The sequence below is a fragment of the Amphiprion ocellaris genome, chromosome 11 (genome assembly GCF_022539595.1).
Source record: "Amphiprion ocellaris isolate individual 3 ecotype Okinawa chromosome 11, ASM2253959v1, whole genome shotgun sequence".
NCBI lineage: Eukaryota > Metazoa > Chordata > Actinopteri > Pomacentridae > Amphiprion > Amphiprion ocellaris.
The window spans coordinates 33,565,472-33,580,848 of NC_072776.1; the positions used below are offsets into that span (position 1 = coordinate 33,565,472).

Genomic DNA, 15,377 nt, shown 5'->3' on the forward strand with positions numbered 1-15,377 from the left:
GCTGGGATCGACATGTCCTCCATGTTTCCCGCGGTGCAGGCGGCAGAGCAAACCGGAGCAGCGGCTCCTCCGTCCCGTTAACGCCGCCACAGATGTGTCCAGCCGCCGGGTACCGGAGCAGCGGCGGCCGCTGAGCTGTGCTGCGGGGCCTCGGCTGTCCGGAGCGGGTTCTCGCCGCTGTCTGCGGCTTTTTGTGCTGCTTTGCGGGTCGTCGCTGATTTGGCGCAAACAATGAGTAAACTGTCGTTCCGGGCGCGAGCGCTGGACGCCGCCAAGCCGCTGCCGGTGTACCGGAGCCGCGAGCTTCCGGAGGCGGCGGACAGCGGGGCCATCAGCCGGGCCGTGCCGCAGATGCCCACCGGGATGGAGAAGGAGGAGGAGCTGGTAGGACACCTTTCTTTTACCTGTCCGTTAGCTTTAGCATTAGCTCTGCGGCGGGATTCATGACGTGTTTACGCACTCTTCTGTACGGCCGCGGAGCCGAACGTACGTAGGTGACGTAGAGTCTGCGCCCAGACTGCGTCATTAGCGCAGCGCCGCCAGCTTAGAGCGACGTTCGGGGATGTCCGTAGTTACCATGGTGACGGGGACCCAGAGTCCAGCTCACCTGAGGACAGGTGTCCCCATCAGCTGACTGTCCAGGTGTCCTCAGGTGTAATGGAGGATTCAGATACTAAGTGGGACAGGTTGTCTCTGTGTTGTCTTTATTTTCTCATTTATTGTCTCGTTTTGTGTCATTCTGTGACAGTTTTGTCTCTTTGTGTCTTATTGTTGTTGTTTTGTGGTCATTTAATGTGTCGTTTGGACAGTTTTGTCTCGTGTTCATTTTATGTCTCATTTTTGTGTTTGTGTCCAGTTTTGTTGTACTGTTTCATACGTACATGTTTCAGTATTTATATATTTACAATCTCTGCAGACTCAACACGTCTGTCTCTCTGTGTCTCATTTTTGTGTTTTGTGTCTCTTCATGGTTGTTTTGTCATTTATTGTCTCTGTTGTCGTTCTGTCTCTGTTGTTGTTTCGTGTCTTCTTTCTTGTGTCTCATTTTTGTTGTCTTGTGTTGCATCGTGGTCATTTATTGTCTTCTTGTTGGCATTTTGTGTCATTTTCTGACAGTTTTGACTCTTTGTGTTTTAATGTTGTTGTGTTGTGGTCACGTAGTGTGTCATTTGGATAGTTTTATGTCTTCTTTTGTTTTTGTGTTTGTGTCTAGTTTTGTCGTATTGTTTCATACGTAGATATTTCAGCATTTACATATTTACAACCTCTAGAGACTTAACATTCTGTCTTTTATTTTCTCCTTGTCATTTTGTGACACTTTTGACTCTTTTTGTCTTATTGTTGTTGTTTTGTGGTCATTTAATGTATCATTCGGACATTTTTGTCTCTCATTTTGTATTTTGTTTTTCTTGTGTGTTTTTTATTCCATTTTTGTGTTTGTGTCTAGTTTTGTTGTACTGTTTCACACGTAGATATTTCAACATTTTCATATTTACAACTTCTGCAGACTTAACAGTTTTTTGTGTTGTCTCTTTGTGATTGTTTTGTCATTTTTTTGTCTCCATGTTGTCATTCTGTGTCTGTTGTTGTTTTGTGTAATTTTGTCTCCTTTTTTGTGTCTCATTGTTGTTTTGTGTTGCATTGTGGTCATTTAATGTGTCATTTGGACAGTTTTGTCTCATTGTATTCATCTTGTGTCCTGTTGTTTTTTTTAAACCTCGTTTTTGTGTTTATGTCTAGTTTTGTTGTATAGTTCACATTTTTGGTCGCTTTGCCTCCACACATAATGTTTACAGATATTTTCAGTATTTACAGCTTCTACAGTCTCAACAGTTTTGTCTCTTTGTGTCTCGTTTTGTTTGTGTCTTTACATGGTTGTTTTGTTTTGTCATTTATTGTCTCCTTGTTGTTGTTCTGTGTCTGTTGTTTCGTGTCTCCTTTTTTGTGTCTCGTTTTGTGTCTCTTTGGAACAGTTGTGTCTCCTTTCTGTCGATTTGTGTCTCTATTTTGTCATTTAAATGTCTTGTGTGTCGTTTCAGTCTCTTTGTGGTTGTGTTGTCTCATCTTTGTCATTGTAATTGTCATAATTTCTGTCATTTTGTGTCTCGTTTGCCTTGTTTTGTGTTGTGTAGTATCAGGTTATGTCGCTTTGCCTCCAAATACTGTAGATATTTTTCTATCTCCATGTTTCCAGCCTCTACAGACTTTTCATCTCCACTCTGCTCATCAGCTCTAGGAAGATGTTTCACCATGCTGAATGGATCTCCAGCAACTTCCTCCTCTGTTCTCTGTTTCTGAGCCATGCTGCATTTAATTTATTGATCCAGGAAGTTGGATGTTCGTGTCATGATCACTTTATGTCATTTTGAACAGGTTTTTAGTCATTTTGGACATTTTTTTTCTGTTGTTTGGGAGCAAATTTTGAATATTTTGGATATTTTTTTCACTCGTTTAATATGTATTTTTACGGCAGTTTGGACCAAATGTAATACAAATTTGTCCAAACTGACACAGGAATTGTACAAAATAACTTGAAAAATGTCCAGAAATGACTTTAAATTTGTTTGAAGTGAAAATATTTGATTCCTTTCAGACGTATATGAGTCCAATATTGAGTCTCGCTGGTGACTACAGGTGTGAACAACACTGAAAAAAAATGGAGGCTCCACATACTACAGATTTTGAACTATTTCCATAAATTCCAGACTTTCCTCTCTACTCTGCTCATCATCTGTAGAAAGTTGTTTCGCCATGCTGAATGTATCTCCAACATCTTGCTCCTCTGTTCACTGTTTCTGAGCTGTGCTGCATTTATTTATTCATCCAGTAGCTTAGATTTTCCTCTGTCCCTCTGTGGAAACACTGCCTGCAGTTCATCCTGGAAACTCTGAATTGTCGGTCACAGCTGAGTCAGTCATGGCGAATTCGTTAAATCAAGGAGAAAAGATTATTATTTCTGAAGAACTTTTAAATGATACACATAGAATATAGTATTTTTAATTTAATATCCCTATTTTAGGCAGAGATTTGGTGAAATTTCCTGATGGAATGAGAGATGATATGTTTTAAAAAAACCTCTAATAGTTGAAATGTTTCTAGATTGTACACTGTGTCATGTTGAAGACTGAACAGGTTCTGATTTATGTGATCTGTTGTCCAGTAACTGATGACTTTGGACTGGCACCGTCTTGTGTTTCAGGAGCACCACCTGCAGAGGGCGATCTCAGCCCAGCAGGTGTTCAGGGAGAAGAAGGAAAACATGGTGATCCCTGTACCTGAAGCAGAGAGCAACACCACCTACTATGACCGACTGTACAAAGGAGAAGTCAAAGTACCCAAACAGCTCATCCACATACAGCGTGAGTACTACACCTGTACTGCATGTGTACTACACATGTACTGCACCTGTACTGCACCTGTACTACACCTGTACTACACCTGTACTGCACCTGTACTGCACCTGTACTACACCTGTACTACACATGTACTGCACCTGTACTACACTTGTACTACACCTGTACTGCACCTGTACTGCACCTGTACTACACCTGTACTACACCTGTAGAAACATTCCTCTCCTCTAAGCTACTGCAAACTGGGAGTCATCTTGTCAGCCAGTGTTTTAGTTTGTCCACATACCTTTTGCACTCTTGAGCCCCATATCATCACACTCCCAGCCCTGTGCTTCACTGTCAGGACTATGCATTCACTGTGGTAGTCCTGGTGGAGAGAGACACACAATCACCACAAAAAAAAACTGCAAAACAACCTCAAAGAAAGACAAAAGGCCTGTGATGCAGACATAGATAGACACAGTCCAGAGTTTCTACTTTGGCGCCTGAATTTTCAACATCGTCTTTGTTCAGGGTTTCTTTCTGAATCTCTGCCGTCCTACTTTAGAAGTAATGCAGTTATTGTGAGCAGATAGTTTATACCCATTTGACAGTTAAGTGATATTCCACAGGGCTGTACTCACCATCTATGTGTTGAATGAGCATGTATGAAACATGTATGTGCGGTCTGAACACGTGTCTATCTGTGTGGTCCTGCAGCTCTGGGTCTGGATCTGGAGCAGCCGGACTATGACATGGACTCTGAGGACGAGACGCTGCTGAACAGACTGAACAGAAAGATGGAGCTCAGACCTCTGCAGTTTGAGACGATGGTGGACCGGCTGGAGAAGGCCAGCACTCACCAGGTAACACGGAACACCTGGCAGGTACAAGCTACAGCTGCGTCAGGCTAACTTCAACTGCCTAAGATGATGACATGTTAAGCTTTGTGCTCCAAATGTTAAGGATTAATTGTTCATTGATTAAAATTGTATTAAATGATAAGGTAGAAAATGTAGTAGGGTTAGGGTTGGTTGTTCCACCAGATGGCGCTTCTTACTGTTTAATACTGAAGCAACCAGAATATTTGGTCACTTGGGCTAAGGGCGGTTAATGTTGGCAAGCAGAGAGCGTTGTTTGGATTTAGCTAGTAAAGGGGCACCATGACAAAGACTTGTGTGGAGGTTGAAGACCTCCAACCTGAAGTTATCTGCTAAAAACTTTCTCACTCACCAATTCTTTCAAATGCAGCCAATGAAATTCATGTATTTTAGCATCAGCTGCTGTGGAGCTGATATTACAAAAACACACTCGACTGCCCATGTGTCAACAACAAATAAAAACAGAGCTTGTTCTGAGAGGATCCAGGGAATCTTTGGATTTGTATATTCTATGTTCTAAATGTGCTGTATGTTAAAGTAAACTGACTTGATTATTGTTATTTAAAACAATCTTGTGCTTTTTATGGTGGCAGCGTTTACACTGCAGCGGTTACTGATAAAGACAAACAGAAGGCAGATAATAAAGGAGCAACAAATGCAATAAAACTAGGAATATTTACAACCAGCAGCAGACTTTGATGTGAGTTTACTGTCAGGTCGTCTGAGCCTCGAAAAAGCTGAATTCTGTCACGTTTACAGACGTTCAGGTCAAGACTGAACTAAAAATACAGCAGAAACGTGGGTTAGTTTCTGTTAAATCAACAGAAAGGGGCTACTTTCTAAGAGCAGTGTATTTAATGTTATTAAACACAGTTAAACTGAGGTGTTTGTGGGTCATAAATGTGTTTCTGAGGTCAGATAACATCACCGACAGACTCAAAATGTCACTGAATGTGAGGAATTTCTTAAATCACTGAAGAACACTTTACTTTTAAACAGTTATCAAACTCATTCTTATCATTTTCAGCCTTTGTGTTGTAAAATAAAAGCCGAAGCTGCTTTGGCTGAGGCGATAGATTTAATCTTGGGGAGATTTAATGGACCTAAAAGCTGCACATTTGTAGTAATAATAGTGATAATAATAATAAAAACAAAGAATAATGTCCTCCTCTCCCACGCAGTCCAACGTCATGAAGAGATTTCAAGTTTTAATTTACAAAATATTCAGAAAACATGTTTTACTTTGTCATTATGGGCTGTACAGAGAGGATTGGTTGATTTTTATCACTAAAAAAGATTTTTGCTGCACGATAAAGTGCAAAAAGTAAAGATCGCCTTAAAAACTGTAGTGCTGGAAGAAGAGGAGGTCTTGAAATTGGATTTTTTTTTTTTTTTTTTAATATTGTCTTAATTATTTTTTTTGCACTTTTCTTGGCCTTAAAATGCAGGTTTGTTTTTTATGTTTTGTTTTTTGACATTTTTGTGTTTTAAAGTTCTGCTTTTTATTCTTTGTGTCTTGAAATCCAGCTTTTCTTTTGCAGTTTTGTGTTGAAAAAAAAACATCTTTTAACAATACAATTGGGTCTTAAAATCCAAGTTTTTTTTCACAGGTTTGTTTGTTACGTCTTGCTTTTTGACACTTTTGTATTTTAAAGTTCTTTTTTATATATACTTTCTGTCTTAAGTTCTGGCTTTTTTGCACTTTTTGCATCTTACAATCAGATTTTTTGCACATTTTTTTTTAAAAGCAAGTTTGTTTTTTCTGTTTTGTTTTTTGAATCTTACGTGTTTTGAAGTTCTGTTTTTTTGTTGTTGTTTTTTTTTTTTTTTTTTTTTTACACTTTTTGTCATAAATTGCAGCTTTTTTTACGCTTTTGTGTCAAAAGAAACATTTAAAAATACATTTGCATCTTAAAATCCAGGTTTTATCACAGTTTGGTGTCTTAAAATCAAATTTTTTCACACAGGTTTGTGGTTTTTGTTTTGTTTTACTTTTTTGACACGTGTTTTTAAAGTTCTGCTTTTTTCTACTTTCTGTGATAAAATCCAGCTTTTTTTTTTTTTTTTTTTTTTTAATAAACTTTTGCGTCTAAAGAAACATTTTTTCAAAATGCATTTGCATTAGAATCCAGGTTTTATTACACTTTGGTGTCCTAAAATCAATTTATTAAAAATCCCTTTGTGTCTGAATATCCAGGTTTATTACAGTGGGGTTAAAAATTTCAATCACGTTACACTCTAAAGCTCTTTATTCACACTCATCTGTGTTTAGCTGCTGAGGTCTGGTTCTGATTCTGTGGTTCTGACTCTCTGGTTCTGATTCTGTGGTTCTGACTCTGTTTCTGACTCTGGTTCTGATTCTGTGGTTCTGACTCTGTTTCTGATTCTTTGGTTCTGACTCTCTGGTTCTGATTCTGTGGTTCTGGTTTCCAGCTGGTGTCGCTGTCGGAGGCGAAGCTGCTGCTGAACGAGGACGACTACCTGCTGAAGTCGGTGTACGACTACTGGGTGAGGAAGAGGAAGAACTGCCGCGGTCCGTCCCTCGTCCCTCAAGTCAAACAGGAGAAGAGAGACGGATCCACCAACAGCGACGCTTACGTGGCCTTCAGACGGAGAACCGAGAAGATGCAGACCAGGAAGGTCAGAACCTCAACCTGATGTCTCTAATATACCTCCAATGTCTTTGTTTCTTCTCTGTTGTCTCTGAACGTCTCCACTTTATCTCTGAACGTCTCCACTTTGTGTCTCAGAACCGTAAGAACGACGAGGCGTCCTACGAGAAGATGCTGAGGCTGAGGAGGGAGTTCAGTCGAACCGTCACCATCCTGGAGATGATCAAGAGGAGAGAAAAGTCCAAGAGGGAGCTGCTGCACCTCACCCTGGAGGTGGTGGAGAGGAGGTGAGGAGGGGAGGGGGAGAGAGGAGCACAGGTGAGGAGAGAGGACAGGTGAGGAAGTAGAGGATATGTGAGGAAGAGGAGGGGAAGACAGGTGAGGAGAGAACAGTATCAACACTTTTCAGTCTTAAAATCCAGATTTTGTTTTTACGGTTTTGTTTCTTAAAATCCCAATTTTAAAAAAATACTTTTGTCTTAAAGTCCAGTTATTGTTGTTGTGTTTTGTTTGTTTGTTTGTTTTTACAATTTTGTGTCTGAAATCAATTTATTTAAAAACTTTTCTCTTTTTTTAAAACACACTTGTGTCATAAAATCGACTAGTTTTTTCTTCAGATTCAGAATTTTCTAAAAAATACTTTAGTGTCATAAACTCCATTTTTTAAAAACACTCTCGTGTCCTAAATCCATATTGTTGCATATTTGTGTCTTAAAATCCTTTCATTTTTTTTACTTTCTTGTGTCTCAATCTTTCTTTTCACACCTTTTTGTCCTTAAAATTCAGATTTTTTACAATTTTGTGGCTTAGAATAATTTTTTGTACGTGTTGGTGTCTTCATACCGTGTGTCACCTGTGTGATGTCACGTCTGTCCACCGTCCAGCCTCTGATCAGGTGTGTCCTTCCTGTGTGCAGGTATCAGATGGGAGACTTCAGCGGAGACGTCCTCAGAGAAGTTTCCGTTCCGCTGCTGGAGAAACCGACTCCCAACACTCCGTTCTCTCTGAACAACTGCAGCCGACACAAGAACGACTTCAAGACCAAGGTACTGACTTTTACCTGGACAGGTGTGAGCTCTTCATCCAGGTGTGTCCAGTTACTGTTTCTACAGATGAATAAATGTTCCACAAAGTGACTCTACCTGCAGCTTCATCAGACTAAATGGATTTTAAAGCAACATGAAAAACTGCAGCATTTTAATTGAAATTCTTTTTATTTATTACACTTTTTTATTTTTTGCAATTTTTGTGATTTTAAAGTCCAGGTTTTTACACTTTTGGGTCCATTATTATTATTTTTTACTATTTTGTGTCTTAAAGTCCAGGGTTTTTTTTTTTTTTTTTTTAGACTTTCAAGTCTTGAAAAGGTTTTTTTGTACTTCCGTGCTTTAAAATATATTTTTAAAAGTACTTAATGAATTAATGAAAATGAATGCTTTTTTTTTTTTTTTTTTTTTTTTTTTTTTACAATTTGTATCTTAAATTAGTTTTTATACCTTTGTCGTAAAATTCTGAATTTTTTTGACAATTTTTGTGATTTAAAGTCCAGGTTTTTGCACTTTTGTCTTGAAAATCTGATATTTTATTTAAAAATGATGGTTTTGTGTCCTAAAATCCATTTATTTCCTATATATTTATATTTTGGTCTTAAAATCTGGATTTTTTTATTTGTTTTTGCAATTTTGTGTTTTAAATTCCAAGTGTTTACACACTTGTGACTTAAATGTTTTTTTAACCTTTGTCTTAAAATTTTGCGTTTTTTTTTTTTTTTTTTTTACTATTTTGTGTCTTAAAGTCCAGATTTTGTTTTTTTAGACTTCCATGTCTTGAAATATTTTTTTTGTGACTTGTGTCTTAAAATTCAAATCATTATTAATTATATAGTGTGTGTATTTATTTATTTATTTTACAATTTTTGTGATTTTAAATCCAGGTTTTCACTGTTTTGTTTTTATTTGGAATTTTTTTTTTACACATTTATGTCTTAAAACATAGATGTTTTACAGTTTTGTGCCCTAAAATCCATTTTTTTAAAAAAAATATTTTTGTGTTAAAATTCAGATTTTTAAATTTTTTTTTACAATTTTGTGTCGCAGTTTTTACACATTTATGGCTCAAGTGTTTTTTAAATACTTTTGTCTTAAAATTCTGATTTACATTTTTATTTAAATATTTTTTCTTGAAGTCCAGATTTTCTTTACAATTTTGTGTTAAAATACATTGTTTGAAAAACTAGTCTTCAAATTATTTTTTCATAATTTTGTTTTCAAAATTTAAGATTTTTTTTTGTTTTATGGCCTAAAACCCAGATTTTTAACACTTTTATGCCTTTGAATTCTATTTATTGACACAAAAATAACAAAAAATCTGTATTTGAGACACTAAAAAGGTGTTTTAAAAAAGCAATCCAAGGATTTAATATGCTGCAGTTTTTTATGTTGGTTTAACTTTAATTTCTACCAATAAAGCTGCAGGTGGAATCACATTTAGTTCATCTGTAGAGGAGATCTGATCTCTGACACGCCTGAATGAAGACCTGACACCTGTCCAGAGGTGTTTAATTCAACTTTAATCTCTTTGTTGTCGTTCTGTGGCTCCTGGTATTCGTTCTTAATAATTTAGCATCTCTTTCTGGTCATTTAGCATTTATTTGTGGTCATTTATTGCCTTTTTGTCTTTGTCTGCATCTCTTTGGACCATTTTGCAGATTTAAAATGGCTACATGGTTTCTGTCTGTTGTTTTTCAGTCGCAGAAGAAGCCGACGTCCATCAGAGACGAGCTTCCCTTTGACCTGATCAGACCAAAGAAGAAGCTGGTCAGACCGGACCGGTTCGGTCCTCCTCAGAGGCGTCTGGGCCGACCGCTGGGTCCGTACGTCACCAACCAGGCCGACATCAAGCAGTACGACTTCCACAGCTCTGGAGAAGACGAGAGTCCAGAGGCACCGCAGGTCAGCAGAACTTTATTTATCCCTCATTTTACAGCAGCTGGATCCAGAAGAGGCAGAACAAGAGTTAGAAAAGTACAATACAGCTGAAAATAAAGGTATAATAAAGATAATGAACAAACAGTGGCAGTGAATCTGAGTGTTTCTGTGTCTTCAGTCTCCTCCATCTTCAACCGATGATGAGAACAGCCCCGACGGCGTCTTCGTCTTCAGGAGGAAAGCCGGCTGCCAGTATCTACCAGTGAGTTTCAGACCTTTCAGTTCATGAGACGGATGAACTGAAATAACATGATACTTTATTCTATTATATATAATGTGGATCACTCTATGTAAAGTCAATTAAAGCTGAACAAAAACTTCCCTCCTGACCTCCTCAGAATCAGCTGGTTCTATAGCTACACTAACTTTATTTAATGATCAGAGTTCTACCTTCATACTGTGAATATTTCCAGAGTTCCAGGTCCTTGAAGTCCATAGAGGTGGGTCCAGATTTATCAGTTTTTAATGGACTTTTTCCATCATTTCTGAGCCTCAGAACTTCGAGTCCAGCAGAAAGAAACATGACATTTAAGAGGAAAACGCACCAACACAAAAAAAATGCAAAATTAGCACAAAGACTCAAAATTTCCACAAAAAAGAATGTCAAATACCCATTGAAACTACCAAGGTTAACACAAAAAGTCTTTAATTACCTTAAAGACTCAAAATCAGTACAGACAAGATGCAAAATGTCACCACGAAATGGGCAAAAATGACCACACATACATAAAATCACCACAAGAGGCAAAGCCTTCACCGAAAGACACAACAACACCACAAAATGGGCCAAAACTATCACAAAGAGGCACAAAATTAGCAGAAAAACATTTGAAATCACCACAAATTTGCTGAAATAACCACCAAAAGACACAGTCACCACAAAAGATGCAAAACCATAACAAGAGGTACAGTATCGCTAAGACTCTGAAATAAACACTGAAAGACTCAAAATCACTACAAAAAGGGCAAAAACTACCATTAAGAGACATAATCACCACCAGAAGAGGTAAAATTACCCCGCAGTTATAAAATTACCACAAATAACATCTGAAATCATGTGAAAATTTCCATTAAAAGATGCAAAATCGCAACAAAAGGGCCAAAACTACCAGAGACGCACAGTCCCACCAAAAAGATAAAAAACCACCACCAAAAGTACCACTAAGATGTAAAATTGTCATTAAAAAAACGTGAAAAAAAACACAAAATGGTGGAAATTACCGCTAAAAGTCACAAAGGCGCCACAAGAGGCAAAACCAGCACATTCTGAGGAGGTTAGATGTGATTGTTTTTTAGATTTTATTGATTTTTTTTTCGTGGAACCATGAGGTTGTGCAGTTGGAGATGTTATCGTTTTTTTCATACTGCTAACTACAGTTTTAACACCAGTAAACTCATCTGTAGGTTCCTTCTAGCTCTGTAAAGATCTAAATGTTCCTCTTGAGTTGATTCTGTAATGATCGTGTGTGTTTGTTTCTAAAGCCCCCAGCGGATCAGACGGGTGGAGACAACAGTCCAGAACTTGTGTCTCCGTGTCTCCGTCACTCTCTGACCGAACTGTCTCTGCCTCCTTATTGGATGGGACTTAGTCGGCGCCGGATTGGACGAGGGGGAAGGTAACGGATCAGAACTCTTCAATCTGCACAGTGAAAGTCCTGCAGTTCTTCTTTATGAGGCTTTTATTGTGAAAAGCAGCAGCTGTGTAGAACGGTCTGACTCGCCGTCATTCAGTTAAATTTAATCCTCTTTGTCCATCAGGATCATCCTGGACCGGGCCTCCTCAGCTCTGGATCCGGCCCTGCAGCAGCTGGACTCTCTGACACACCCAGTTATCAGGACCAGGACCAGAACCGGTACCGGCCTCCTGGGAGACCCGGTGACTCCGGACCAGAGGCCTCCTCTGAGCTCAGGAACCACCTGCCCCTCCCTGGCCGAAGTCCTGAACAACATCCAGAGCCTGAGGAGGTTCTGCTTCAGACCCAGACCGGCTCAGGACCACAGAACCGCAGGATCCACACCTGAGGATGGAAGACTCACCTGTCGACTCTCACCTGACTGTGGAGCAGGTGAGTTATCAGGCTGACAGATACCTGATAGACCTGATTAGTTTAATCAATAATCAGCAGTTTAATACCGGATACCTGACAGATTTGATCAGTTTAATCAGGATTTATAACAAATACCTGATACATTTGATCATTTTAATCAATATTCAGCTGTTTAATAGCAGATATGTGACAGATTTGACCAGTTTTAATCATTATTCTGCTGTTGTGTAACGGTAACGGGGTTGATTTGAGGTTTCATGTGCGTCATACATGTTACCATGCTGTTCCTCTGTCCACCAGCAGGGGGCATCACTGAGGAGCAGTACCACAGTCACCAACAGCAGCTGGTCCAGATGCAGAAACAACAGCTGGAACAGCTGCAGCTACAGAACAACACTTTTACGTACAGACACACAGCGGTGCACACAACACAGGTAACATCTGTACTTAGATACTAACATATACTAATATATATATGCTTTATTAATAACCAATATGTGTACTACACAAATATACAGACACACACAGGTGCAAACAACACAGCTGATAAATACAAAGCAGGTAAACATGATATTTAAACACAGGTGACACAGATAATATGTTATAAATTATGCTTATTGAATATAAGGTAATATGATTATTTAGTCTAATTTGCATTGTTACAGCAGTAAAAAGAAAATAAACCAAAATATACATCAGTCCTACTTCTAGAATAACAGTATTGCACAGGTTCTTTCATGAATAGGAATACTGAGAGGATTATTATTATTATTATTTAGAGATTATTATCTATATTGCACAGGTTTGTCTGTAAGTAGAAAAATTACAATGCAGCTCGTATTCTAGTATATGTAGAAAAATGTGCAAAAACATCTATATTTTACATAAAACATTTAGGTCCCTTACAGAGTTGATCACACATCCTCACATCACACTGATTTACACACAAACATGATTTTTATTTATAGATTTTCTTGTTTAACACTTTGATCCACTTCTTCATTTTCTACCAGATGTTGATCAGAACCTTTATTCTTGCTCTGATGTTCAGGGTTTAATAACTTGAGTTATTTAACGGTTCTGTCTGATTTCTGTGCATTAAATCCTGATTGTTTCTGTCCAACAGTCCTGCAGGTCCAGTGATTCCGGTTCGAAGACTCTGGACTCTGCCAGCGCTCAGTTTGCAGCCTCGGCTGTGATCAGCACTCCTCCTCCTCCTCTTCCTCCTCACGGTGCCGTCAGCAGCGAGAACAAACCCTACAGGAGCAGCGTGAACGGAGTCCATCCGTCAGGTGAGCCGCCTCACCTGTCCGGATCTGACCAGGTCACCTGAACGTTACAGCAGCCAGGATACGAATAAAATGAAGCATCTTTAAAAATCCAACCTAAATGTAAAAACTAAGATCCTGCTCTAAGTTATTTTATTGATATTTGGGAACCAGAACTGGGTTCTGTAACTTAGTTACAATTTTCGGTGTTCTTAAATCTGTGAATTTTTGTATTTTCACCCTCAAAAACCACCTGTGAAGCTATTTTAAGGCCTAAATAAATAAGTGAACCCTGAACAAAATGTTATTAAACCTGCCACCATGTTGGCTCTGACCAATCAGCAGCAGCCGCAGACTTTTCACCGTCACATGTTGTCAGATAATATTAATAACCAGGTGTTTCCATCGTTGATCATGTGACGTCTCCTCAGGTGCCTCCAGGCCTCCGTACTCCTCTTCCATCAGCAGGGCGGGGCTTTCAGCTCGAGGGTCGCTGTCTTCCTCCTCCTCCCATCAGTCCCTCCCCAACCAGAGGAGCCAGGTGGGAGCCGTCTCCCCCGCCCACCCCCACGCTGCTCGGCCCTCCGCCCCCCCGACATCTGCCTTAAAGCTCGCCACTGTCGCCGCCAGCCTCGACCGAGTGCCCAAAGTCTCCACCGCCAGGTAAACACCCCAAAATACACCTGTTCAGGTAAACTTCACCTACATACCCCAGTCCATCTAAACACCTCCTACATACACCTGTTCAGGTAAAGTCTTCCAAAATACACCTGTCCTGGTAAACTCCACCCACGTATACCTGTCCAGGTAAACTCAACCCGCATATACTTACTCAGGTAAAATCAACCTACATACACCTGTCCAGAGGGCTGTGCTTACGAAGTGAGATTTGTTAATTGGCAGGTATTTTGAGCGTCTCGTCAGAATATCACATCTGTCACTCCACCTATGTGGAGTGACAGATGTTTACCTGTCCAGGTAAACCCCACCTACACACACCTGCCCAGATAAACCCCACCTACACACACCTGTCCAGATAAACCCCACCTACACACACCTGCCCAGATAAACTCTACTCATGCACACCTCTGGTTTCGTGTTTCTGACGCCATGATTTGTCGTCACAGAGACTCCAACGAGCCAGAGAGACTTCTGAACGGACTGTCGGAGACCACGCTGCCCATGGAGGTCACATAACACCACATCCCATCAGCCCCTGCTCCTCCCATCGGCCCCTGCTCCTCCCATCGGCCCCTGCTCCTCCCATCGGCCCCTGCTCCTCCCATCGGCCCCTGCTCCTCCCATCGGCCCCTGCTCCTCCCATCGGCCCCTGCTCCTCCCATCAGCCCCTGCTCCTCCTCAGTGTCTGACCGGTGAATGTGACAAGCCGTGACCTCCAGAATAAGACGAAGGTGTCTGAGTGGATCCAGAACATTTTACTGAGTGTGGATATAATTCTAATTATTATTATTATTATTGTTGTTGTACAGTTTGTAAAATAGACTCATCACTTTAGTTTCTGAAGCACATCCTCATCATGTGACTGCAGAATCACCTGTAACCCCCACTGATTGGCCCATGATGAGTCCTATATCTCTACTCTGATTGGTTCATGATGAATCCTTTCCCCTGCTCTGATTGGTCCCCAATGAGTCTTTTATCTTTACGCTGATTGGTCCATGAGGAGTTCTTTATCTCTGCTCTGATTGGTCCACGATGAGTCCTGTATCTATGCTCTGATTGGTCCATTATCGGTCCTGTATCTCTGCTCTGATTGACCCATGAGACGTTTTGTATCTGCCCTGATTGGTCCATGATGAGTCCTGTATCTGTGCTCTGATTGGTTATTTATTTCTGTGTTTACATTTTGTATTTCTTTAAAAAAAAAATCTCGATTTGTTTTTTTTTTTTCCCCCCAAAAGATGAAAATGGATCTTTTTTTCTTTCCCAGATTGTTTTTGTTTGTCTGTATCAAGGTTTAGTTTTTATTTTTTAAATGTTTGTATGAGTCTCTTCACGGCCTTCAGATCACTGCAATCCTAAAATATAAACCTGTATCTTGTAACAGAGACGTGGAATCTGCAGCTGTAACAGAAGTTTTTATATTTTTAAAGGTGAAGTGAGGGATCCTGAGCTGAAGCTGCGACAGCTTTTATTCTCTCTGCAGAAGAAGAAGCAGCAGCAGACTGTCGGCTGGTTCGCTCACTGAGTTTCTGTTTCACGTTAATAAAACACATCGATGGACTGCT

General features: G+C 39.8%; 1 protein-coding gene across 2 annotated transcripts; it reads left to right on the forward strand.

Annotated features, from left to right (window-relative positions):
* epc2 (enhancer of polycomb homolog 2 (Drosophila)) lies at nucleotides 1-15,377 on the forward strand. 2 transcript variants are annotated; one of them, XM_023290222.3, is made up of 14 exons: nucleotides 1-384; nucleotides 3,200-3,359; nucleotides 4,053-4,198; nucleotides 6,647-6,853; nucleotides 6,964-7,112; nucleotides 7,742-7,871; nucleotides 9,573-9,776; nucleotides 9,931-10,014; nucleotides 11,295-11,428; nucleotides 11,571-11,878; nucleotides 12,164-12,294; nucleotides 12,987-13,152; nucleotides 13,560-13,791; nucleotides 14,256-15,377. In XM_023290222.3, exons 1-14 carry the CDS (start codon nucleotides 232-234, stop codon nucleotides 14,323-14,325), a joined length of 2,274 nt encoding a protein of 757 aa, XP_023145990.2. In that variant the 5' UTR covers nucleotides 1-231; the 3' UTR covers nucleotides 14,326-15,377. The 2 variants fall into 2 exon arrangements, with proteins under 2 accessions (XP_023145990.2, XP_023145989.2); XM_023290221.3 differs by having other exon boundaries at nucleotides 2-384; nucleotides 12,161-12,294.